At 37.6% G+C, this 27,524-nt stretch overlaps 3 protein-coding genes across 6 annotated transcripts; all 3 read left to right on the forward strand.

The window, feature by feature from the left end:
• The first annotated feature begins 1,649 nt into the window (after positions 1-1,649).
• Positions 1,650-16,329, forward strand: LOC115437659 (B-cell receptor CD22-like). 4 transcript variants are annotated; one of them, XM_030161067.1, is made up of 11 exons: positions 1,650-1,860; positions 1,936-2,023; positions 2,893-3,246; positions 3,363-3,605; positions 3,888-4,157; positions 4,356-4,625; positions 12,355-12,618; positions 12,894-12,975; positions 15,593-15,653; positions 15,963-16,150; positions 16,229-16,329. In XM_030161067.1, the coding sequence occupies exons 1-11, from the start codon at positions 1,753-1,755 to the stop codon at positions 16,317-16,319; spliced, it is 2,019 nt and encodes a 672-aa protein (XP_030016927.1). In that variant the 5' UTR covers positions 1,650-1,752; the 3' UTR covers positions 16,320-16,329. The 4 variants fall into 4 exon arrangements, with proteins under 4 accessions (XP_030016927.1, XP_030016854.1, XP_030017001.1 ...); XM_030160994.1 differs by lacking the exons at positions 12,355-12,618; positions 12,894-12,975; positions 15,593-15,653; positions 15,963-16,150; positions 16,229-16,329 and adding exons at positions 4,816-5,079; positions 5,358-5,439; positions 8,042-8,102; positions 8,413-8,600; positions 8,679-8,990; XM_030161141.1 differs by lacking the exons at positions 12,355-12,618; positions 12,894-12,975; positions 15,593-15,653; positions 15,963-16,150; positions 16,229-16,329 and adding exons at positions 4,816-5,079; positions 5,358-5,439; positions 8,045-8,102; positions 8,413-8,600; positions 8,679-8,990.
• A 910-nt stretch (positions 16,330-17,239) lies between these two features.
• LOC115417447 (B-cell receptor CD22-like) lies at positions 17,240-23,561 on the forward strand. The gene is made up of 10 exons (XM_030131376.1): positions 17,240-17,413; positions 17,757-17,844; positions 18,719-19,072; positions 19,189-19,524; positions 19,705-19,983; positions 20,174-20,437; positions 20,713-20,794; positions 22,707-22,767; positions 23,077-23,264; positions 23,343-23,561. The coding sequence occupies exons 1-10, from the start codon at positions 17,306-17,308 to the stop codon at positions 23,431-23,433; spliced, it is 1,851 nt and encodes a 616-aa protein (XP_029987236.1). The 5' UTR covers positions 17,240-17,305; the 3' UTR covers positions 23,434-23,561.
• A 1,054-nt stretch (positions 23,562-24,615) lies between these two features.
• On the forward strand, positions 24,616-27,365 carry LOC115417456 (B-cell receptor CD22-like). The gene is made up of 5 exons (XM_030131387.1): positions 24,616-24,757; positions 25,628-25,981; positions 26,102-26,248; positions 26,627-26,776; positions 27,079-27,365. The coding sequence occupies exons 1-5, from the start codon at positions 24,688-24,690 to the stop codon at positions 27,363-27,365; spliced, it is 1,008 nt and encodes a 335-aa protein (XP_029987247.1). The 5' UTR covers positions 24,616-24,687.
• The last annotated feature ends 159 nt before the right edge of the window (positions 27,366-27,524 follow it).

Here is a 27,524-nt window from a genome sequence, read left to right on the forward strand (position 1 = left end):
ATGTGTCTGAGCTGCATTTGTTTCTTCATTGTGTTTTTCTCTAGAGGAATGAGGGCTTTGAAAACATCATCTGAACCTGAAGACAGAGCGGACCACAGCCAACAGGTGAGAACAGATGTGCTTTAGTCCAAAACAAACTGTTCTGGAAAATGTCATCTGACTGCAGCTCATCATGTTGTTCTTCACTGAAACCAACTCATGATGTGATTACATTCACCAGAAGTTGTCCGGCTTTTTTCACCTGTTTTATATCTCCTTTCTGACATTTGTTGACATGTTGATAGAATATCTTCAACGTTGTTTTCTGTCATATTGGTCTTTTCAGCAGATTGCTGTCCTCTCTCTGAATGCACCATTTAAAATAAAGTCGTACGCAGGTGAAATGTTTCTTTAACAGTATTTTTGTCTGTGCAGTGTCCACCTAATCACAGACACCCAGAGGAGCAGGACAACCTTCATTACGCCACCGTGAACTTCTCTCAGAAAAAGGAGGATCCAGTTTACTCCAACACTGGACCAGCTCGGTGCCCAAGACACAAAAAGACCCAACATTTCCTGAGTACTCTGTTGTCACTTTTCATAACAACAGCAAAGAGCAGAGGTGAGATCTGACATTCTCTTGTATTTAAACATCAAATCAATTTACAATCACCTGATTAATCTTGTATTTCTTTGTCAGAGACAGAGTTGAGGAAACTGCAGAGGATTCAGCTGTATTGTACAGCACAGTCAACAAAACCAAAGGACCAAGGACCTCTGCTCCAAAGTGAAATGTGTAATACCACTCATGGCCACTAGAGGCTGCTCCTAAGAGCCTTGTCTCCCATGGACTCACACTGAACTTCTCTCTAAATTTTTTAAGTCATTTTTTTCTAGGAGTGGTTTTTCTCACTGTTACTGTTTTTGGAATTTCTAATAAGTAATGTGTTCCATCTTTAACCTTTTCCTCCATTAATAAGATCACAGTCAAACAAAAGGCATTGATTCACAGGTGTGATTGACAGTTTGCAAAGTTGGACCTCTGAAGCTTCTGTTAATTTAATCAAATCTTTTTTTGGCAAACAGCTCCACTGTAGTTTTGGCTTATACTTGCAATCCCATAGCCCCACCGATTTTGTCCAAATATGGTCACTTTTGCCCCAAAAATAAAAAAATAATCCCTTTCACGTCCTTTTTTTTTTTTTTTTCCCATCAAATCCGTTCTGTGTAAAAATCTATTCTGTGTATGTATGTATTCTGTTGATGCTTTTTTTTCTCCACATCTTGCTCCACAACCCAAATTTTTTTCTACTCTTTGATTTTTTTGTGTCTTGTTTGTTATTACTTTTTTTATTACTGTTTGATTTTTTATTTGTGTATTGTTTATTTTATTTTATTTTTTTTTCTTCCATATGTTTTGTATTATGTCTGTGTCTGAAATAAACTAAACTAAACTTTTTTGGAACTGGGGTTGTATTCCATCACAGTTCTATTGTATCTGTTTTTAAACATCATGATTATCTGTTTTTTTATTAGCATCTTCATGTGTATATTGTCAAATACATCATCACAGGAAATAACAGAGTGAGCCTTTATCTACACAGGATGTAACAGGTTTTCTTTCCTGTCAGAACTGCTGCTATGTGTGTGACAGAGGGTTATTACTGACGGGTGAAAACATTAGAGTTCATCATATTCAGTAGGTATATTAAAATGTTTCAAGGGTTTCTCTAAATAGTTTTAGCTTTGTTTATCTATGAGATTTATCTCAGCATGAATATTAATGTTAAAAATAGGAAGGAAACAAAGCCGTTTAATAGCCTCACGTTCAGTTCAGTGACCACAGAGGAGAGGCATCTGGACAAGAAAACACCCGTTCAAGTAAGTTCAATTATTTTTTCATGTCTTGACTCTTTTGTAAAATGTATCCGTTAACATCTTTTAATTCACCTAAAGTCAGAGTCAGACAGTGAGATGAGAACAGCAAGAATGATGAGTTTAACATCAGCAAGTGGATTTATCGTCTTCCTTCTCTCTTTCACAGGTACTGTAGATCTTTATTTATACTAATGGAATGATTTTTATTGTGAAAGTTATATATTAAAACTGTGTGAACAGCAAACATCTGTCAATCATTGTAGTTTGTAATTGACTACAGTTATTGTCCACAGATGAGATCTGCAGCTTTCCATAACTTAATGAGTTCGAACATGTCCTGGTTTGGTTAGACCCATTATCCTAAGCCATCTAAAAATATTCTAATCAATAAATCACTCGAATGTATTTCGGAAAAAAAATTTTCAACATCAGATGTACAGTGTGATGTAAAAAATGTTAGATCAGTTTTTGTGTTTTTCACATCTGTATAAATACAAGATTTCCTGTTTTATTTCTTACCATATTCTAGTGTTTTACTGTGCAATAGTTTTACCAAATTAAGTTTATTATTGGTCTGTTGGTCACAAACTGAATAAACTTCTCTTTTTTTCATCATAGCAGCTGTGAAAAGTTTCTAACACTTCTGTGTTCTGCATTTCTGTGTTATTCTTTCCATCCATCTGACCACAGAGTGAACAGAGGAAACAAACCAAGAACAGATCAGACTCAAACAATAATAACTATGGTGTTACTGATCATCTGATGGATTAAACAGATATGAGGATAAAGAGTTAAATATAATAAGACTTCAGGTGTTTATGAGTTGAACACTACATTAATGTAATATGTCAGATGATTTATTAAAGGTTTTTGGCTGATGTCTTTGAACAACTTAATTGTTTTTTAGTGATTATAGATTAAAGTGTCTCTGTTTTTGAGGTTCATCCAGTTTACCTTTTTCTACAACCACAATGATGATCTTTTAATTGATTTATCCATTGACTTATATTTGTTTCTTAATTTGTTCTGTTACAGTTGTTCAGGGTCAGAATGGATGGGGAGTGACTTACACTTCTACTCAGATCTGTGCCTTAAAAGGATCAACAGTCGACATGAGCTGCACCTACACATACCCACCCCAGATAAAGAAAAAGAAAACTAAAGTTGAGAAAACATTCTGGTTTATTAATAGAGACATTAAACCTGTAGATCTAAAAACAAAGTCAGAGTACAAAGGTCGTGTGGATTATCCTTCCAAAAAGAACGGCTGTTTAGTGAGAATCTCAGACCTGAGACAGAGCGACTCAGCTCAGTACCAGTTCAGGTTTATAACAAACCAACCTGGTGGACATTATACTGGTTCACCTGGAGTCACTCTGACTGTCACAGGTAAATGCTTCAGAAATATAGAAATACATTCACATAATAGTTAAAATCTTTATGTGTAGTTTCTTGTGTGTTTATCAAATCGTTCATGTAACATAACATTTCTTTATTTTTCACAGCACGTCCAGATCTCCAGGTCCATGTGAGCAGATCATCAACCTGCAGGAATTCTAATTGTGTCCAAGTAGAGCTGAGGTGTCACAGCAACTGTCGTCTACCTGACAATTACAAATACACCTGGTTCAAGAACGGACAGAAGATTAGGAGTGGAACATCATCTTCCTATTCCACCTCTTTTTCCTCTGGAGATACCATTTCCTGTGCTGTTAAAGGTTATGAGATGTTCTCCTCTCCTCCAGCGTGTGAGTTTACTCCACAGTCTTCCTCTAACATGTCTCCATCTAGTGGAGGTTTTTATCTAATGCAGTGTAACATGACTGCATGGATTTCCAAATGATTTCTCTGTGTACTGGAGAGATGTTCAAACTATAGTTTCTATAAGTGACCAGTGTCTCCACCACTTCTGTCCATCTTGTCTCCATCTGTCAGCTTTATACTTTGGTGGATTATGAGGGGTGGAGTCAAAAATCAAACATTACTATGATTTTTATCTTAAAATGTTTTGTTAATGTTTTCTTCTCCAGTTGCTCCAACGGTTCCTTCAGTGTCTTTCAGTCCCTCTGGTGAAATCATTGAGGGCAGTTCAGTGACTCTGACCTGTACCAGTGATGCAAACCCACCTGTTACTAAATACACCTGGTACAAGAGAGGAAATAATCAACCTCAGTCAAGAGGTGAAGGACAGCAGTTTGTCCTCAGCTTCATCAACTCCTCTGACTCTGGATCATATTCATGTGTTGCTGAGAACAGTCTGGGGTTGAAGATGTCAGAATATGTCCATATTGATGTGAAATGTGAGTAAAATGCTTTATTTTGTAGAATATGCCTCGTGTCATGTGACACAGCCAATGAGAATCCTCTGTTCTCTGGAGATTCTGATGCAGCAAAGAATGCATCTGCAAATCACTGAAACACATCATACAGCAACAAAGGAACCATATTCATTCATTCATTCATTCATTCACTCATCCATTCTGTCAAATCTCTTCCAGATCCTCCCAGACTTCCCTCTGTGTCCATGAGTCCGTCTGGTCAGATAGTGGAGGGCAGTTCAGTGACTCTGACCTGTACCAGTGATGCAAACCCACCTGTTACTAAATACACCTGGTACAAGAGAGGAAATAATCAACTTCAGTCAAGAGGTGAAGGACAGCAGTTTGTCCTCAGCTCCATCAACTCCTCTGAATCTGGATCATATTCATGTGTCGCTGAGAACAGTCTGGGGTTGAAGATGTCAGAATACGTCTATATTGATGTGAAATGTGAGTAAAATGCTTTATTTTGTAGAATATGTCTAGTGTCATGTGACACATCCAAAGAGAATCTTCTGTTCTCTGGAGATTCTGATGCAGCAAAGGATGCATCTGCAAATCACTGAAACACATCATACAGCAACAAAGGAACCATATTCATTCATTCATTCATTCATTCATTCATTCAAATCTCCTCCAGATCCTCCCAGACTTCCCTCTGTGTCCGTGAGTCCGTCTGGTCAGATAGTTCAGGGCAGTTCAGTGACTCTGACCTGTACCAGTGATGCAAACCCACCTGTTACTAAATACACCTGGTACAAGGAGGATGAAGACTCACCAAAAGCATCAGGACAGAACTTCACCATCACTGACTTCAGATCTGAACACAGTGGGAATTATTACTGTGAAGCCCAGAACAGCAGAGGACGACAGAACTCCGCTTCACATCTGATTGTTGTATCATGTGAGTTTTGCATTTAACTGCACATATACTCAGAAAAACAACTAAAAACATAGTGAGAGTCACACTTTGTAAATGTTGTTTAGCGTTTTAATGCACATTTGTAAAATATTTTGTAAAGAAAGCCAGTGCAATTTTTAGACTTACAGATGTTTAAAGTTTTTCTTTATATTTGCATTTACAAGTTTTATCACCTCATCAAGTCTGTTTAAAACTGTGAACATGTGCTGTGTTGCTCTATTTGATATTTTTATCTTTGTGTTTTCTTCTTCTTTTTTCAGCCAAATGGAAATCAGTAGCAGCTGGAGTGACTGTTGCCGTTGTCCTTCCCATAATCCTCATCTCTGTCTTCCTATTAGTCAGGTAAATTAAATTTCCTTGAATTCATGAGCCAGGGAACAATTTTGATATAGTTTGATCCATCAGCCATTTCTTCATTTTTAAAAAAAATAAAACCCAAAAGAGTATAGAAGCATTGAAACTGTGGTGCTTTTGGAGAACTGCTTTCAGTTCATGCTGGGAGGAAAAGTAGTTCTGTTGGGGGTTTAGTGACTTTCAGTTTATACATGGTAAGGCCAAGACCTTATGCAGTGCATGGAAGTTATTCAACTCCTTGGATGTTTTCCTCTTTTATTGCTATTTTAACTATAATGATAGTCAGAGGCATATTCTCTGTGTATGTCCACCAACAAATGAGTATTCCTATGTATTTAGTTTATGTCTGTTCGTCTGTGCTTTGTTTCATTTGAAATGCATTTCACTTTTGGACCACCAGTGACTTTAAAGGATGACTTATGTCTCGAACTGTGACAATTATTGCATGTTACTGCCCTGTCATGTTTATTTTATTGAAGATGAGCCTTACTGTGATAGTTCTGTTTTGAACCTGTATTACTACCTGTATTAACTCAGATCTATGGTGTCCACAAATGAGCTCGAGATGATCGTTCACGCTTTCGTATCTTCTCGCTTAGACTACTGCAACAGCCTGTTTACATGCTTAAACAAGAAGGAGCTGGCCCGTCTACAGTTTGTCCAGAACTCTGCTGCCAGGCTCCTGACCCGCACAAACAGGAGAACCCACATCACTCCCATCCTTAAATCTCTCCACTGGCTCCCTGTTCTATATCGTCTTCATTTCAAAATTCTTGTGCTAACTTTCCAGGCCCTACATGGCCAGGCCCCTGCATACATTGCTTCCCTGATCCAGCCCTACAGCTCGACTCGTAGCTTGAGGTCTTCAGGACAGCACCTGCTGATGGTTCCACGCACCTGTTTTAGCACACGCGGTGACAGGTCTTTTAAAGCTGTGGCACCACGTCTATGGAATGACCTGCCTCTACACCTACGGTCCATGGACTCTGTAGAGAGCTTTAAGAAACACCTCAAAACCATCCTGTTCAAAAAGGCTTTTTAGTCTCCCACCTGACCCAGGACCACCACAGACTGACTACACTCTATGTATTCATCATAACGTATTCCATGTGTCATCCCCCCCCCCAGTCTCTCTATATCTCTATCGCTCTCTCTTTTCTCCTCCTTTACTCTCTCTCTCTCTCTTTAACCCCAACTGATCAAGGCAGACAGCCATCCTTCAGGAGTCTGGGTCTGCTCGAGGTTTCTGCCCGTTAAAGGGAAGTTTTTCCTCGCCACTGTCACCAATCACAAGTGTTTGCTCCTGAAGGATTCTGTTGGGTCTCTGTAAACTTAATTTGATTCTGATTTGAACTGATAAAGCACTTTGTGACTCTGTCTGTGAAAAGTGCTCTATAAATAAAATTTACTTTACTTTACTTTACTTACTTATTATTTATTATTAATTATTTGTTACAGAGGGAGTGTGTGACATGACACACTCAGTTTTGGGGGGCGGGCTGCACGGCACCTGATGGGCGGTGCCGTTCGGGTAGGTGAGGCTGTCTGTGCAGCATCGCCTCCAGCGGTGTGCAGCCTTTGCTCCTCAATAATGCAAAATAAATAAACTCACTTGTTGAAAAAAAACCCAAAAAGCTATAATGAGAGTCAAAGTAACGTAGCATATTTGTTAACAATTCACCACAAAAAAACAACAACAAACAAAAGCAACAACAACACCTAATAATAATAACAACAAACAACAGCAATAACAACAAGAACAAGAAAAACTAGAACAACAACATTAAAATTAAGTTCTTACAATGTAATGTCAATTAATAAAAAACACATAACATTTGATATATAATGTAAAACACGTAATTTAATTTTCTCCTTCTTTTAACTGACTGGTCTTATTCACCAGAGGTTCAGTAATAATGATAATATTTTCACAATAGTGACCTGAGAACAGTGAATGTGTCTGAAGTGATTATAATATAAACCTATCTGTGTCTGGAAGGTTCAGTATTCATAGCTACTAATACACTTCAAATATAAAAGAACACACAACCAGCCCTGACAAAAGGTTTTTGAAAAGCACAACTGTAGTTTATGTAATTCACTAAATATCCACTGATGACAAAGATCACAGAACACACACATCACAGCAGAGAAACGATAAGGCTCAACTATAAAAGTTCACTGTCGGTTTAGATTGTGTTCACCGTTTTAATCAGACAGCATTTTCTGTCAGTAAAACTCATTTTGGTGTTCTGATTTGTTCCTTCACTGGTTGTAGTGTATTATTCCACACACATCAGATTTAGGATTTACAACTTTTTATAACAAAAATGTGACATGAACAGTTTGTGCACCTCAGGCAGCAGAGAATGAAAGAATGAAGTGATGTTTAACCTGAACTGAATGAAGGGGCAGCAGTGGAGTGTAAAGTCTTATTCTTGTCACATTAGCCAATACATGTTTAGACGACAAACTAATTCCTTTCAGATTCATGTCGGGGACAAAGGGAAGCAGTGCATGATCTATGTGGTAACCAATGGATTTGTATGTGTCTGAGCTGCATTTGTTTCTTCACTGTGTTTTTCTCTAGAAGAATGAGGGCTTTGAAAACATCATCTGAACCTGAAGACAGAGCGGACAACAGCCAACAGGTGAGAACAGATGTGTTTTACTACAAAACAAAACTATTCTGGAAAATGTCATCTGACTGCAGCTCATCATGTTGTTCTTCACTGAAACCAACTCATGATGTGATTACATTCACCAGAAGTTGTCCTGCTTTTGTCACCTGTTTTATATCTCCTTTCTGACATTTGTTGACATGTTGATAGAATATCTTCAACACTGTTTTCTGTCATATTGGTCTCTTCAGCAGATTGCTGTCCTCTCTCTGAATGCACCATTTAAAATAAAGTCGTACGCAGGTGAAATGTTTCCTTAACAGTATTTTTGTCTGTGCAGTGTCCACCTAATCACAGACACCCAGAGGAGCAGGACAACCTTCATTACGCCAACGTCAACTTCTCTCAGAAAAAGGAGGATCCAGTTTACTCCAACACTGGACCAGCTCGGTGCCCAAGACACAAGAAGGAACCAACATTTCCTGAGTACTCTGTTCTCACATTTCATAACAACAGCAAAGAGCAGAGGTGAGATCTGACATTCTCTTGTATTTAAACATCAAATCAATTTACAATCACCTGATTAATCTTGTATTTCTATGTCAGAGACAGAGTTGAGGAAACTGCAGAGGATTCAGCTGTATTGTACAGCACAGTCAACAAAACCAAAGGACCAAGGACCTCGGCTCCAAAGTGAAATGTGTAATACCACTCATGGCCACTAGAGGCTGCTCCTAAGAGCCTTGTCTCCCATGGACTCACACTGAACTTCTCTCCAAACTTTTGAAGTCATTTTTTTCTAGGAGTGGTTTTTCTCACTGTTATTGTTTTAGGAATTTCTAATAAATAATGTGTTCCATCTTCAACCTTTTCCTCCATTAATAAGATCACAAGTCAAACAGAAGGTGTTGATTGACAGGTGTGATTGACAGTTTGCAAAGTTTGACCTCTGAAGTTACTGTTAATTCAATAAACAAATTTTTTTGACAGACAGCTACATTGTAGTTGTATCTTATACTTGCAATCCCATAGCCCCACCCATTTTCTCCAAATATGCTCACTTTTGCCCCAAAAATACGAAATAATCCCTTTCACATCCTTTATGTTTTTTTTTTTGTTTTTTTTTTATAAAATCCATTCTGTGTATCCAGTTATTGTGAAAAATTTACTCAGTGTATGTATGTATTCTGTTTTTTTTTTTTTTTTTTTTTGGGGGGGGGGGGGGTCATATTTTGCTCCATAACCCAACTTTTTGGGAACTGGGGTTGTATTCCATCACAAATCTATTGTATCTGTTTTTAAACATCATGATTATCTGGATATTTTTAGCATGTTCATGTATATATTGTCAAATACCACATCACGGGAAATGACAGACTGAGCCTTGATCTACACAGGATGAAACATGTTTGCTTTCCTGTCAGAGCTGCTGCTATTTTTGTGACAGAGAGTTATTACTGACAGGTGAAAAAATTAGAGTTCATTATCAGAAAGTATATTAAAATGTTTCAAGATTTGCTCTAAATAGTTTTAGCGGAGAGAACAGACCTCCGCCAAGATAGGTCTGTACCCCCCCGATCACCACCAAAATTTAATCAGTTGTTACTTGTGCCAGTATCAACATTTCCTGAAAATTTCATGAAAATCCGTCCATAACTTTTTGAGTTATCTTGCTAACAAACAAACAAACACACAAAGCAAAGTGATCACAATACCTCCTGGTAGAGGTAAAAATAGGAAGGAAATGAAGCTGTTTAACAGCCTCCCTGTCAGTTCAGTGACCACAGAGGAGAGGCATCTGGACAAGAAAACATCTGTTCCAGTAAGTTCAATTATTTATTGATGTTATGACTCTTTTTAAAAATGAATCTGTTAACATCTTTTAATTCATCTATAGACAGTGGGATGAGAACAGCAACAACGATGAGTTTAAAATCACCAAGTGGATTTATCGTCTTCCTTCTCTCTTTTACAGGTACTGTATATCTTTATTTACATTAACAGACTGATTTTTAATGTGAAAGTTACATATTAAAACAGTGTGAACAGCAAACATCAGTCAATCATTCTGGTTTGTAATTGACAACAGTTTTTTTTACGGAGATGAGATCTGCAGCTTTTCATAACTTAATGAGTTCGAACATGTCCTGGTTTGGTTAGACCCATTATCCTAAGCCATCTAAAAATATTCTAATCAATAAATCCCTCAAATGTACTTCAGAACAAAACTTTTCAACATCAGATGTACAGTGTGATGTAAAAACATGTTAGATCAGTTTTAGTGTTTTTCACATCTGTATAAATACAAGATCTCCTGTTTTATTTCTTACCATATTCTAGTGTTTTACTGTGCAATAGTTTTACCAAATTAAGTGTATTATTGGTCTGATGGTCACAAACTAAATAAACTTCTCTTTTTTCCATCATAGTTTCTTTGAAAAGTTTCTAACACCTCTGTGTTCTGCATTTCTGTGTTATTCTTTCCATCCATCTGACCACAGAGTGAACAGAGGAAACAAACCAAGAACAGATCAGACTCAAACAATAATAACTATGGTGTTACTGATCATCTGATGGATTAAACAGATATGAGGATAAAGAGTTAAACATAATTAGACTTCAGGTATTTAAGAGCTGAACACTACATTAATGTAATATGTCAAATGATTTATTAAAGGTTTTTGGCTGATATCTTTGAACAACTGCATTGTTTCTCAGTGATTATAGATTAAAGTGTCTTTGTTTTTTAGGTTCATCCAGTTTACTTTTTTCTACAACCACAATGATGATCTTTTAATTGATTTATCCATTGACTTATATTTGTTTTTTAATATGTTCTGTTGCAGTTGTTCAGGGTCAGAATGAATGGGGAGTGACTTACACTTCTACTCAGATCTGTGCCTTAAAAGGATCAACAGTCGACATGAGCTGCACCTACACATACCCACAGTGGATCGGAAGTCATGTAACTATAGTTGAGGAAACGTTCTGGTTTATTAATAGTGGCATTAACCTTGTAGATCTGAAAACAAGGTCAGAGTACAAATATCGTGTGCATTTTCCTTACAATAAGAACGACTGTTCTGTGAGAATCTCAGACCTGAGACAGAGCGACTCAGCTCAGTACCAGTTCAGGTTTATAACAAACCAACCTGGTGGAAATTATACTGGTTCACCTGGAGTCACTCTGACTGTTACAGGTAAATGCTTCAGAAATATAGAAATACATTCATCTAATAGTTTCTTGTGTGTTTGTTAAATCGTTCATTTAACGTAACATTTCTTTATTTTTCATAACACGTCCAGATCTCCAGGTCCATGTGACCAGATCATCCTGCAGGAATTGTAATTGTGTCCAAGTAGAGCTGAGGTGTCACAGCAGCTGTCGTCTACCTGACAATTACAAATACACCTGGTTCAAGAACGGACAGACGATTAGGAGTGGAACATCATCTTCATATTCCACCTCTTTTTCCTCTGGAGATACCATTTCCTGTGCTGTTAAATTAGGTTATAAGATGTTCTCCTCTCCTCCAGTGTGTGAGTTTACTCCACAGTCTTCCTCTAACATGTCTCCATCTAGTGGAGGTTTTTATCTAATGCAGTGTAACATGACTGCATGGATTTCCAAATGATTTCTCTGTGTACTGGAGAGATGTTCAAACTATAGTTTCTATAAGTGACCAGTGTCTCCACCACTTCTGTCCATCTTGTCTCCATCTGTCAGCTTTATACTTTGGTGGGTTATGAAGGGTGGAGTCAAAAATCAAATATTACTATGATTTTTCTCTTAAAATGTTTTGTTAATGTTTTCTTCTCCAGTTGCTCCAACGGTTCCTTTAGTGTCTTTCAGTCCCTCTGGTGAAATCATTGAGGGCAGTTCAGTGACTCTGACCTGTACCAGTGATGCAAACCCACCTGTTACTAAATACACCTGGTACAAGAGAGGAAATAATCAACTTCAGTCAAGAGGTGAAGGACAGCAGTTTGTCCTCAGCTTCATCAACTCCTCTGACTCTGGATCATATTCATGTGTCGCTGACAACAGTCTGGGGTTGAAGATGTCAAAATACGTCTATATTGATGTGAAATGTGAGTAAAATGCTTTATTTTGTAGAATATGTCTAGTGTCATGTGACACATCCAAAGAGAATCTTCTGTTCTCTGGAGATTCTGATGCAGCAAAGGATGCATCTGCAAATCACTGAAACACATCATACAGCAACAAAGGAACCATATTCATTCATTCATTCATTCATTCATTCTTTCAAATCTCCTCCAGATCCTCCCAGACTTCCCTCTGTGTCCGTGAGTCCGTCTGGTCAGATAGTGGAGGGCAGTTCAGTGACTCTGACCTGTACCAGTGATGCAAACCCACCTGTTACTAAATACACCTGGTACAAGGAGGATGAAGACTCACCAAAAGCATCAGGACAGAACTTCACCATCACTGATATCAGATCTGAACACAGTGGGAATTATTACTGTGAAGCCCAGAACAGCAGAGGACGACAGAACTCCACCTCACATCTGATTGTTGTATCATGTGAGTTTTGCATTTAACTGCACATGTACTCAGAAAAACAACTAAAAACTTAGTGAGAGTCACACTTTGTAAATGTTGAGCGTTTTAATGCACATTTGTTAAACATTTTGTAAAGAAAGCCAGTGCAATTTTTAGACTTACAGATGTTTAAAGTTTTTCTTTATATTTGCATTTACAAGTTTTATCACCTCATCAAGTCTGTTTAAAACTGTGAACATGTGCTGTGTTACTCTATTTGATATTTTTATCTTTGTGTTTTCTTCTTCTTTTTTCAGCCAAATGGAAATCAGTAGCAGCTGGAGTGACTGTTGCCGTTGTCCTTCCCATAATCCTCATCTCTGTCTTCCTATTAGTCAGGTAAATTAAATTTCCTTGAATTCATGAGCCAGGGAACAATTTTGATATAGTTTGATCCATCAGCCATTTCTTCATTTTTTTAAAAAATAAAACCCAAAAGAGTATAGAAGCATTGAAACTGTGGTGCTTTTGGAGAACTGCTTTCAGTTCATGCTGGGAGGAAAAGTAGTTCTGTTGGGGGTTTAGTGACTTTCAGTTTATACATGGTAAGGCCAAGACCTTATGCAGTGCATGGAAGTTATTCAACTCCTTGGATGTTTTCCTCTTTTATTGCTATTTTAACTATAATGATAGTCAGAGGCATATTCTCTGTGTATGTCCACCAACAAATGAGTATTCCTATGTATTTAGTTTATGTCTGTTCATCTGTGCTTTGTTTCATTTGAAATGCATTTCCCTTTTGGACCACCAGTGACTTTAAAGGATGACTTATGTCTCGAACTGTGACAATTATTGCCTGTTACTGCCCTGTCATGTTTATTTTATTGAAGATGAGCCTTACTGTGATAGTTCTGTTTTGAACCTGTATTACTACCTGTATTAACTCAGATCTATGGTGTCCACAAATGAGCTCGAGATGATCGTTCACGCTTTCGTATCTTCTCGCTTAGACTACTGCAACAGCCTGTTTACATGCTTAAACAAGAAGGAGCTGGCCCGTCTACAGTTTGTCCAGAACTCTGCTGCCAGGCTCCTGACCCGCACAAACAGGAGAACCCACATCACTCCCATCCTTAAATCTCTCCACTGGCTCCCTGTTCTATATCGTCTTCATTTCAAAATTCTTGTGCTAACTTTCCGGGCCCTACATGGCCAGGCCCCTGCATACATTGCTTCCCTGATCCAGCCCTACAGCTCGACTCGTAGCTTGAGGTCTTCAGGACAGCACCTGCTGATGGTTCCACGCACCTGTTTTAGCACACGTGGTGACAGGTCTTTTAAAGCTGTGGCACCACGTCTATGGAATGACCTGCCTCTACACCTACGGTCCATGGACTCTGTAGAGAGCTTTAAGAAACACCTCAAAACCATCCTGTTCAAAAAGGCTTTTTAGTCTCCCACCTGACCCAGGACCACCACAGACTGACTACACTCTATGTATTCATCATAACGTATTCCATGTGTCACACCCCCCCCCCCCCCCCCCCCAGTCTCTCTACATCTCTATCGCTCTCTCTTTTCTCCGCCTTTACTCTCTCTCTCTCTCTCTCTTTAACCCCAACTGGTCAAGGCAGACAGCCATCCTTCAGGAGTCTGGGTCTGCTCGAGGTTTCTGCCCGTTAAAGGGAAGTTTTTCCTCGCCACTGTCACCAATCACAAGTGTTTGCTCCTGAAGGATTCTGTTGGGTCTCTGTAAACTTAATTTGATTCTGATTTGAATTGATAAAGCACTTTGTGACTCTGTCTGTGAAAAGTGCTCTATAAATAAAATTTACTTTACTTTACTTTACTTACTTATTATTTATTATTAATTATTTGTTACAGAGGGAGTGTGTGACATGACACACTCAGTTTTGGGGGGCGGGCTGCACGGCACCTGATGGGCGGTGCCGTTCGGGTAGGTGAGGCTGTCTGTGCAGCATCGCCTCCAGCGGTGTGCAGCCTTTGCTCCTCAATAATGCAAAATTAATAAACTCACTTGTTGAAAAAAACCCAAAAAGCTATAATGAGAGTCAAAGTAACGTAGCATATTTGTTAACAATTCACCACAAAAAAAACAACAACAAACAAAAGCAACAACAACACCTAATAATAATAACAACAAACAACAGCAATAACAACAAGAACAAGAAAAACAAGAACAACAACATTAAAATTAAGTTCTTACAATGTAATGTCAATTAATAAAAAACACATAACATTTGATATATAATGTAAAACACGTAATTTAATTTTCTCCTTCTTTTAACTGACTGGTCTTATTCACCAGAGGTTCAGTAATAATGATAATATTTTCACAATAGTGACCTGAGAACAGTGAATGTGTCTGAAGTGATTATAATATAAACATATCTGTGTCTGGAAGGTTCAGTATTCATAGCTACTAATACACTTCAAATATAAAAGAACACACAACCAGCCCTGACAAAAGGTTTTTGAAAAGCACAACTGTAGTTTGTGTAATTCACTAAATATCCACTGATGACAAAGATCACAGAACACACACATCACAGCAGAGAAACGATAAGGCTCCACTATAAAAGTTCACTGTCGGTTTAGATTGTGTTCACCGTTTTAATCAGACAGCATTTTCTGTCAGTAAAACTCATTTTGGTGTTCTGATTTGTTCCTTCACTGGTTGTAGTGTATTATTCCACACACATCAGATTTAGGATTTACAACTTTTTATAACAAAAATGTGACATGAACAGTTTGTGCACCTCAGGCAGCAAAGAATGAAAGAATGAAGTGATGTTTAACCTGAACTGAATGAAGGGGCAGCAGTGGAGTGTAAAGTCTGATTCTTGTTGCATTAGCCAATACATGTTTAGACGACAAACTGATTCCTTTCAGATTCATGTCGGGGACAAAGGGAAGCAGTGCATGATCTATGTGGTAACCAATGGATTTGTATGTGTCTGAGCTGCATTTGTTTCTTCACTGTGTTTTTCTCTAGAAGAATGAGGGCTTTGAAAACATCATCTGAACCTGAAGACAGAGCGGACAACAGCCAACAGGTGAGAACAGATGTGTTTTAGTACAAAACAAACTGTTCTGGAAAATGTCATCTGACTGCAGCTCATCATGTTGTTCTTCACTGAAACCAACTCATGATGTGATTACATTCACCAGAAGTTGTCCGGCTTTTTTCACCTGTTTTATATCTCCTTTCTGACATTTGTTGACATGTTGATAGAATATCTTCAACGCTGTTTTCTGTCATATTGGTCTTTTCAGCAGATTGCTGTCCTCTCTCTGAATGCACCATTTAAAATAAAGTCGTACGCAGGTGAAATGTTTCCTTAACAGTATTTTTGTCTGTGCAGTGTCCACCTAATCACAGACACCCAGAGGAGCAGGACAACCTTCATTACGCCAACGTCAACTTCTCTCAGAAAAAGGAGGATCCAGTTTACTCCAACACTGGACCAGCTCGGTGCCCAAGACACAAGAAGGAGCCAACATTTCCTGAGTACTCTGTTCTCACATTTCATAACAACAGCAAAGAGCAGAGGTGAGATCTGACATTCTCTTGTATTTAAACATCAAATCAATTTACAATCACCTGATTAATCTTGTATTTCTATGTCAGAGACAGAGTTGAGGAAACTGCAGTGGATTCAGCTGTATTGTACAGCACAGTCAACAAAACCAAAGGACCAAGGACCTCGGCTCCAAAGTGAAATATGTAATACCACTCATGGCCACTAGAGGCTGCTCCTAAGAGCCTTGTCTCCCATGGACTCACACTGAACTTCTCTCTAAACTTTTGAAGTCATTTTTTTCTAGGAGTGGTTTTTCTCACTGTTACTGTTTTTGGAATTTCTAATAAGTAATGTGTTCCATCTTTAACCTTTTCCTCCATTAATAAGATCACAGTCAAACAGAAGGTGTTGATTCACAGGTGTGATTTGCAAAGTTGGACCTCTGAAGCTTCTGTTAATTTAATCAAATCTTTTTTTGGCAAACAGCTCCACTGTAGTTTTGGCTTATACTTGCAATCCCATAGCCCCACCGATTTTGTCCAAATATGGTCACTTTTGCCCCAAAAATAAAAAAAATAATCCCTTTCACGTCCTTTTTTTTTTTTTTTTCATCGAATCCGTTCTGTGTAAAAATCTATTCCGTGTATGTATGTATTTTGTTGATGCTTTTTTTTCCTCCACATTTTGCTCCACAACCCAAATTTTTTTCTACTCTTTGATTTTTTGTGTCTTGTTTATTATTACTTTTTTTATTCCTGTTGTTTGATTTTTTATTTGTGTATTGTTTATTTTATTTTATTTTATTTTTTTCTTCCATATGTTTTGTATTATGTCTGTGTCTGAAATAAAATAAACTAAACTAAACTTTTTTGGAACTGGGGTTGTATTCCATCACAGTTCTATTGTATCTGTTTTTAAACATCATGATTATCTGGTTTTTATTAGCATCTTCATGTGTATATTGTCAAATACATCATCACAGGAAATAACAGAGTGAGTCTTTATCTACACAGGATGTAACAGTTTTTTTTTTTCCTGTCAGAGCTGTTGCTATGGGTGTGACAGAGGGTTATTACTGACGGGTGAAAACATTAGAGTTCATCATATTCAGTAGGTATATTAAAATGTTTCAAGGGTTTTTCTAAATAGTTTTAGCTTTGTTTATCTATGAGATTTATCTCAGCATGAATATTAATGTTAAAAATAGGAAGGAAACAAAGCCGTTTAATAGCCTCACGTTCAGTTCAGTGACCACAGAGGAGAGGCATCTGGACAAGAAAACACCCGTTCAAGTAAGTTCAATTATTTTTTCATGTCTTGACTCTTTTGTAAAATGTATCTGTTAACATCTTTTTAACATCTATAGCCTGTCTGTCCATGGGAGTGGATCTCTCCTTCACTGTGGTTCTCCCTGAGGTTTCTCCTTTTTCCCACTGGGTTTTGAGTTTTTCCTTGCCGAGAAGGAGGGTCTAAGGACGGGGGATGCCCTGGACACTACTCATTCTCTTGCTGTTTATTTGACTGTTGTTTACTCCAACTGCCTCTGTAAAGCCCTTTGAGATAACCTTGTTGTGATATTGGGCTATACAAATAAAGTTGAATTGAATTGAATTGAATCTTTTAATTCACCTAAAGTCAGAGTCAGACAGTGAGATGAGAACAGACACAACAATGAGTTTAACATCAGCAAGTGGATTTATCGTCTTCCTTCTCTCTTTCACAGGTACTGTAGATCTTTATTTATACTAATGGAATGATTTTTATTGTGAAAGTTATATATTAAAACTGTGTGAACAGCAAACATCTGTCAATCATTGTAGTTTGTAATTGACTAGTTATCGTCCACAGATGAGATCTGCAGCTTTCCATGACTTAATGAGTTCAAACATGTCCTGGTCTGGTTAGACCCATTATCCTAAGCTATCTAAAAATATTCTAATCAATAAATCACTCAAATGTATTTCGGAAAAAAAAAAAAAAAAATTCAACATCAGATGTATAGTGTGATGTAAAAAATGTTAGATCAGTTTTTGTGTTTTTCACATCTGTATAAATACAAGATTTCCTGTTTTATTTCTTACCATATTCTGGTGTTTTACTGTGCAATAGTTTTACCAAATTAAGTTTATTATTGGTCTGTTGGTCACAAACTAAATAAACTCCTCTTTTTTTCATCATAGCTGCTGTGAAAAGTTTCTAACACCTCTGTGTTCTGCATTTCTGTGTTATTCTTTCCATCCATCTGACCACAGAGTGAACAGAGGAAACAAACCAAGAACAGATCAGACTCAAACAATAATAACTATGGTGTTACTGATCATCTGATGGATTAAACAGATATGAGGATAAAGAGTTAAATATAATAAGACTTCAGGTGTTCATGAGCTGAACACTACATTAATGTAATATGTCAGATGATTTATTAAACGTTTTTGGCTGATATCTTTGAACAACTGCATTGTTTCTCAGTGATTATAGATTAAAGTGTCTCTGTTTTTGAGGTTCATCCAGTTTACCTTTTTCTGCAACCACAATGATGATCTTTTAATTGATTTATCCATTGACTTATATTTGTTTCTTAATTTGTTCTGTTACAGTTGTTCAGGGTCAGAATGAATGGGGAGTGACTTACACTTCTACTCAGATCTGTGCCTTAAAAGGATCAACAGTCGACATGAGCTGCACCTACACATATCCACAGTGGATCGGAAGTCATGTAACTACAGTTAAGGAAAGATTCTGGTTTATTAATAGCGACATTAACCCTGTAGATCTGAAAACAAAGTCAGAGTACAAAGATCGTGTTCATTATTCTTACTACTGGGGCGACTGTTCTTTGAGAATCTCAGACCTGAGACAGAGCGACTCAGCTCAGTACCAGTTCAGGTTTATAACAAACCAACCTGGTGGAAATTATACTGGTTCACCTGGAGTCACTCTGACTGTCACAGGTAAATGCTTCAGAAATATAGAAATACATTCACATAATAGTTAAAATCTTTATGTGTAGTTTCTTGTGTGTTTCTTAAATTATTCATTTAACGTAACATTTCTTTATTTTTCATAGCACGTCCAGATCTCCAGGTCCATGTGACCAGATCATCATCCTGCTGGAATTCTAATTGTGTCCAAGTAGAGCTGAGGTGTCACAGCAGCTGTCGTCTACCTGACAATTACGAATACACCTGGTTCAAGAACAGACAGAAGATTTGGAGCGCAACATTATCTTCCTATTCCACCTATTTGTACTCTGAAGATACCATTTCCTGTGCTATTAAAGGTTATGAGATGTTCTCCTCTCCTCCAGTGTGTGAGTTTACTCCACAGTCTTCCTCTAACATGTCTCCATCTAGTGGAGGTTTTTATCTAATGCAGTGTAACATGACTGCATGGATTTCCAAATGATTTCTCTGTGTACTGGAGAGATGTTCAAACTATAGTTTCTATAAGTGACCAGTGTCTCCACCACTTCTGTCCATCTTGTCTCCATCTGTCAGCTTTATACTTTGGTGGGTTATGAAGGGTGGAGTCAAAAATCAAATATTACTATGATTTTTCTCTTAAAATATTTTGTTAATGTTTTCTTCTCCAGTTGCTCCAACGGTTCCTTTAGTGTCTTTCAGTTCCTCTGGTGAAATCATTGAGGGCAGTTCAGTGACTCTGACCTGTACCAGTGATGCAAACCCACCTGTTACTAAATACACCTGGTACAAGAGAGGAAATAATCAACTTCAGTCAAGAGGTGAAGGACAGCAGTTTGTCCTCAGCTCCATCAACTCCTCTGACTCTGGATCATATTCATGTGTCGCTGAGAACAGTCTGGGGTTGAAGATGTCAGAATACGTCTATATTGATGTGAAATGTGAGTAAAATGCTTTATTTTGTAGAATATGTCTAGTGTCATGTGACACATCCAAAGAGAATCCTCTGTTCTCTGGAGATTCTGATGCAGCAAAGGATGCATCTGCAAATCACTGAAACACATCATACAGCAACAAAGGAACCATATTCATTCATTCATTCATTCATTCATTCATTCAAATCTCCTCCAGATCCTCCCAGACTTCCCTCTGTGTCCGTGAGTCTGTCTGGTCAGATAGTGGAGGGCAGTTCAGTGACTCTGACCTGTACCAGTGATGTAAACCCACCTGTTACTAAATACACCTGGTACAAGGAGGATGAAGACTCACCAAAAGCATCAGGACAGAACTTCACCATCACTGATATCAGATCTGAACACAGTGGGAATTATTACTGTGAAGCCCAGAACAGCAGAGGACGACAGAACTCCACCTCACATCTGATTGTTGTATCATGTGAGTTTTGCATTTAACTGCACATATACTCAGAAAAAAAACTAAAAACATAGTGAGAGTCACACTTTGCAAATGTTGAGCGTTTTAATGCACATTTGTTAAACATTTTGTAAAGAAAGCCAGTGCAATTCTTAGACTTACAGATGTTTAAAGTTTTTCTTTGTATTTGCATTTACAAGTTTTATCATCTCATCAAGTCTGTTTAAAACTGTGAACATGTGCTGTGTTGCTCTATTTGATATTTTTATATTTGTGTTTTCTTCTTCTTTTTTCAGCCAAATGGAAATCAGTAGCAGCTGGAGTGACTGTTGCCATTGTCCTTCCCATAATCCTCATCTCTGTCTTCCTATTAGTCAGGTAAATTAAATTTCCTTGAATTCATGAGCCAGGGAACAATTTTGATATAATTTGATCCATCAGCCATTTCTTCATTTAAAAAAAAAAATAAAACCCAGACGAGTATAGAAGCATTGAAACTGTGGTGCTTTTGGAGAACTGCTTTCAGTTCATGCTGGGAGGAAAAGTAGTTCTGTTGGGGGTTTAGTGACTTTCAGTTTATACATGGTAAGGCCAAGACCTTATGCAGTGCATGGAAGTTATTCAACTCCTTGGATGTTTTCCTCTTTTATTGCTATTTTAACTATAATGATAGTCAGAGGCATATTCTCTGTGTATGTCCACCAACAAATGAATATTCCTATATATCTAGTTTATGTCTGTTCGTCTGTGTTTTGTTTCATTTGAAATGCATTTCACTTTTGGACCACCAGTGACTTTAAAGGATGACTTATGTCTCGGACTGTGACAATTATTGCATGTTACTGCCCTGTCATGTTTATTTTATTGAAGATGAGCCTTACTGTGATAGTTCTGTTTTGAACCTGTATCATTTATTATTAATTATTTGTTGCAGAGGGAGTGTGTGACATGACACACTCAGTTTTGGGGGGCGGGCTGCACGGCACCTGATGGGCGGTGCCGTTCGGGTAGGTGAGGCTGTCTGTGCAGCATCGCCTCCAGCGGTGTGCAGCCTTTGCTCCTCAATAATGCAAAATTAATAAACACACTTGTTGAAAAAAAACCCAAAAAGCTATAATGAGAGTCAAAGTAACGTAGCATATTTGTTAACAATTCACCACAAAAAAACAACAACAAACAAAAGCAACAACAACACCTAATAATAATAACAACAAAAAACAGCAATAACAGAACAACAGAGAACAACAAGAACAACAAGAACAACAACATTAAAATTAAGTTCTTACAATGTAATGTCAATTAATAAAAAACACATAACATTTGATATATAATGTTAAACACGTAATTTAATTTTCTCCTTCTTTTAACTGACTGGTCTTATTCACCAGAGGTTCAGTAATAATGATAATATTTTCACAATAGTGACCTGAGAACAGTGAATGTGTCTGAAGTGATTATAATATAAACCTATCTGTGTCTGGAAGGTTCAGTATTCATAGCTACTAATACACTTCAAATATAAAAGAACACACAACCAGCCCTGGCAAAAGGTTATTGAAAAGCACAACTGTAGTTTGTGTTCGAGGGCCGTTCAATAAGTTCATGGCCTCACCCAGAAAAGAACAACACAGACTGATAATTTATATTTTATTTTTCTAAATAATCTCCATTTACAGCAATGCACTTGGTCCATCGATGTTCAAGCATCACTATCCCATCACGAAAGAATGTAACATCCTGTATTATAACAACCAGTATTTCTGGGTGAGGCCATGAACTTATTGAACAGCCCTCGTAATTCACTAAATATCCACTGATGACAAAGATCACAGAACACACACATCACAGCAGAGAAATGATAAGGCTCATCTATAAAAGATCACTGTCGGTTTAGATTGTGTTCACCATTTTATCAGACAGCATTTTCTGTCAGTAAAACTCATTTTGGTGTTCTGATTTGTTCCTTCACTGGTTGTAGTGTATTATTCCACACACATCAGATTTAGGATTTACAACTTTTTATAACAAAAATGTGACATGAACAGTTTGTGCACCTCAGGCAGCAGAGAATGAAAGAATGAAGTGATGTTTAACCTGAACTGAATGAAGGGGCAGCAGTGGAGTGTAAAGTCTGATTCTTGTTGCATTAGCCAATACATGTTTAGACGACAAACTGATTCCTTTCAGATTCATGTCGGGGACAAAGGGAAGCAGTGCATGATCTATGTGGTAACCAATGGATTTGTATGTGTCTGAGCTGCATTTGTTTCTTCATTGTGTTTTTCTCTAGAAGAATGAGGGCTTTGAAAACATCATCTGAACCTGAAGACAGAGCGGACAACAGCCAACAGGTGAGAACAGATGTGTTTTAGTACAAAACAAACTGTTCTGGAAAATGTCATCTGACTGCAGCTCATCATGTTGTTCTTCACTGAAACCAACTCATGATGTGATTACATTCACCAGAAGTTGTCCTGCTTTTTTCACTTGTTTTATATCTCCTTTCTGACATTTGTTGACATGTTGATAGAATATCTTCAATGTTGTTTTCTGTCATATTGGTCTTTTCAGCAGATTGCTGTCCTCTCTCTGAATGCACCATTTAAGATAAAGTCGTACGCAGGTGAAATGTTTCCTTAACAGTATTTTTGTCTGTGCAGTGTCCACCTAATCACAGACACCCAGAGGAGCAGGACAACCTTCATTACGCCACCGTCAACTTCTCTCAGAAAAGGGAGGATCCAGTTTACTCCAACACTGGACCAGCTCGGTGCCCAAGACACAAGAAGGAACCAACATTTCCTGAGTACTCTGTTGTCACATTTCATAACAACAGCAAAGAGCAGAGGTGAGATCTGACATTCTCTTGTATTTAAACATCAAATCAATTTACAATCACCTGATTAATCTTGTATTTCTATGTCAGAGACAGAGTTGAGGAAACTGCAGAGGATTCAGCTGTATTGTACAGCACAGTCAACAAAACCAAAGGACCAAGGACCTCGGCTCCAAAGTGAAATGTGTAATACCACTCATGGCCACTAGAGGCTGCTCCTAAGAGCCTTGTCTCCCATGGACTCACACTGAACTTCTCTCCAAACTTTTGAAGTCATTTTTTTCTAGGAGTGGTTTTTCTCACTGTTATTGTTTTAGGAATTTCTAATAAATAATGTGTTCCATCTTCAACCTTTTTTTCCATTAATAAGATCACAAGTCAAACAGAAGGTGTTGATTGACAGGTGTGATTGACAGTTTGCAAAGTTTGACCTCTGAAGTTACTGTTAATTCAATAAACAAATTTTTTTGACAGACTGCTACATTGTAGTTGTATCTTATACTTGCAATCCCATAGCCCCACCCATTTTCTCCACATATGCTCACTTTTGCCCCAAAAATACGAAATAATCCCTTTCACATCCTTTATGTTTTTGTTTTTTTTTTTCATAAAATCCATTCTGTGTATCCAGTCAGTGTAAAAAATTTACTCAGTGTATGTATGTATTCTGTTTTTTTTTTTTGTTTTGTTTTTTTCATATTTTGCTTCATAACCCAACTTTTTCGGAACTGGGGTTGTATTCCATCATAAATCTATCGTATCTGTTTTTAAACATCATGATTATCTGGATATTTTTAGCATCTTCATGTATATATTGTCAAATACCACATCACGGGAAATGACAGACTGAGCCTTGATCTACACAGGATGTAGCACCTTTTCTTTCCTGTCACAGCTGCTGCTATGTATGTGACAGAGAGTTATTACTGACAGGTGAAAAAATTAGAGTTCATTATTTTCAGAAAGTATGTTAAAATGTTTCAAGCTTTGCTCTAAATAGTTTTAGCAGAGAGTGAGGACCTCCGCCAAGATGGATCTGCCCCCCTCCGATCACCACTAAAATTTAATCACTTGTTCTTTGTGCCAGTATCAACATTTCCTGAAAATTTCATGAAAATCCATCCATAACATTTTGAGTTATCTTGCTAACAAACAAACAAACAAACAAACAAACAAACAAACAAACAAACAAACAAACAAACAAACAAACACACAAAGCAAAGTGATCACAATACCTCCTGGTAGAGGTAAAAATAGGAAGGAAATGATGCTGTTTAACAGCCTCTTTTTCAGTTCAGTGACCACAGAGGAGAGGCATCTGGACAAGAAAACATCTGTTCCAGTAAGTTCAATTATTTACTGATGTTATGACTCTTTTTAAAAATGAATCTGTTAACATCTTTTAATTAATCTATAGTCAGAGTTAGACAGTGGGATGAGAACAGCAACAACGATGAGTTTAACATCAGCAAGTGGATTTATCGTCTTCCTTCTCTCTGTTACAGGTATTGGATATCTTTATTTACATTAACAGAATGATTTTTAATGTGACAGTTACATATTAAAACTGTGTGAACAGCAAACATCAGTCAATCATTCTGGTTTGTAATTGACAACAGTTTTTTTCCGGAGATGAGATCTGCAGCTTTCCATAACTTAATGAGTTCTAACATGTCCTGGTTTGGTTTTAACCATTATCTGAAGCCATCTACAAGTATTCTAATCAATAAATCACTCAAATGTACTTCAGAACAAAACTTTTCAACATCAGATGTACAGTGTGATGTAAAAACATGTTAGATCAGTTTTAGTCTTTCTCACATCTGTATAAATACAAGATTTCCTGTTTTATTTCTTACCATATTCTAGTGTTTTACTGTGCAGTACTTTTACCAAATTAAGTTTATTATTGTTCTGATGGTCACAAACTAAATAAACTTCTCTTTTTTCCATCATAGTTTCTTTGAAAAGTTTCTAACACCTCTGTGTTCTGCATTTCTGTGTTATTCTTTCCATCCATCTGACCACAGAGTGAACAGAGGAAACAAACCAAGAACAGATCAGACTCAAACAATAATAACTATGGTGTTACTGATCATCTGATGGATTAAACAGATATGAGGATAAAGAGTTAAACATAGTTAGACTTCAGGTGTTTATGAGCTGAACACTACATTAATGTAATATGTCGGATGATTTATTAAATGTTTTTGGCTGATGTCTTTGAACAACTGCATTGTTTTTCAGTGATTATAGATTAAAGTGTCTCTGTTTTTGAGGTTCATCCAGTTTACCTTTTTCTACAACCACAATGATGATCTTTTAATTGATTTATCCATTGACTTATATTTGTTTTTTAATATGTTCTGTTACAGTTGTTCAGGGTCAGAATGAATGGGGAGTGACTTACACTTCTACTCAGATCTGTGCCTTAAAAGGATCAACAGTCGACATGAGCTGCACCTACACATATCCACAGTGGATCGGAAGTCATGTAACTACAGTTGAGGAAACATTCTGGTTTATTAATAGCGGCATTAACCTTGTAGATCTGAAAACAAAGTCAGAGTACAAATATCGTGTGCATTTTCCTTACCATAAGAACGACTGTTCTGTGAGAATCTCAGACCTGAGACAGAGCGACTCAGCTCAGTACCAGTTCAGGTTTATAACAAACCAACCTGGTGGACATTATACTGGTTCACCTGGAGTCACTCTGACTGTCACAGGTAAATGCTTCAGAAATACAGAAATACATTCATCTAATGGTTAAAATCTGTATATGTGTGTAGTTTTTTGTGTGTTTGTTAAATCGTTCATTTAACATAATGTTTCTTTATTTTTCATAGAACGTCCAGATCTCCAGGTCCATGTGACCAGATCATCATCCTGCAGGAATTCTAATTGTGTCCAAGTAGAGCTGAAGTGTCACAGCAGCTGTCGTCTACCTGACAATTACAAATACACCTGGATCAAAAACAGAAAAGAGATTTGGAGTGAAATATCCTCCTCCTATTTCACCTTTATTTCCTCTGAAGATACCATTTCCTGTGCTGTTAAGGGTTATGAGATGTTCTCCTCTCCTCCAGTGTGTGAGTTTACTCCACAGTCTTCCTCTAACATGTCTCCATCTAGTGGAGGTTTTTATCTAATGCAGTGTAACATGACTGGATGGATTTGCAAAAGATTTCTCTGTGTACTGGAGAGATGTTCAAACTATAGTTTCTATAAGTGACCAGTGTCTCCACCACTTCTGTCCATCTTGTCTCCATCTGTCAGCTTTATACTTTGGTGGGTTATGAGGGTGGAGTCAAAAATCAAACATTACTATGATTTTATCTCTTAAAATGTTTTGTTAATGTTTTCTTCTCCAGTTGCTCCAACGGTTCCTTCAGTGTCTTTCAGTCCCTCTGGTGAAATTATAGAGGGCAGTTCAGTGACTCTGACCTGTACCAGTGATGCAAACCCACCTGTTACTAAATACACCTGGTACAAGAGAGGAAAGAATCAACTTCAGTCAAGAGGTGAAGGACAGCAGTTTGTCCTCAGCTTCATCAACTCCTCTGACTCTGGATCATATTCATGCCAAACTGAGAACAGTCTGGGGTTGAACATGTCAAAGTATGTTCATATTGATGTAAAATGTAAGTAAAATGCTTTATTTTGTAGAATATGTCCAGTGTCATGTGACACATCCAATGAGAATCCTCTGTTCTCTGGAGATTCTGATGCAGCAAAGAATGCATCTGCAAATCACTGAAACACATCATACAGCAACAAAGGAACCATATTCATTCATTCATTTATTCTGTCAAATCTCCTCCAGATCCTCCCAGACTTCCCTCTGTGTCCGTGAGTCCGTCTGGTCAGATAGTTCAGGGCAGTTCAGTGACTCTGACCTGTACCAGTGATGCAAACCCACCTGTTACTAAATACACCTGGTACAAGGAGGATGAAGACTCACCAAAAGCATCAGGACAGAACTTCACCATCACTGACTTCAGATCTGAACACAGTGGGAATTATTACTGTGAAGCCCAGAACAGCAGAGGACGACAGAACTCCACCTCACATCTGCTTGTCCTATCTGGTACGTTGTGTATATACTTTTAAGATTTACATTTGTACATTTTGTTTAACCCACATAGACTTGAACAGCCATCGTTCACCAAAAGTATTTACTGATATAAAATGTTTCATACCTGTTGATCCACTGATCCTATCAATACGTGTCAATAATTGGTATAAAATGCAGTTTGTCGTATTTTCATG

This window comes from Sphaeramia orbicularis, chromosome 1 (assembly GCF_902148855.1).
Source record: "Sphaeramia orbicularis chromosome 1, fSphaOr1.1, whole genome shotgun sequence".
NCBI lineage: Eukaryota > Metazoa > Chordata > Actinopteri > Kurtiformes > Apogonidae > Sphaeramia > Sphaeramia orbicularis.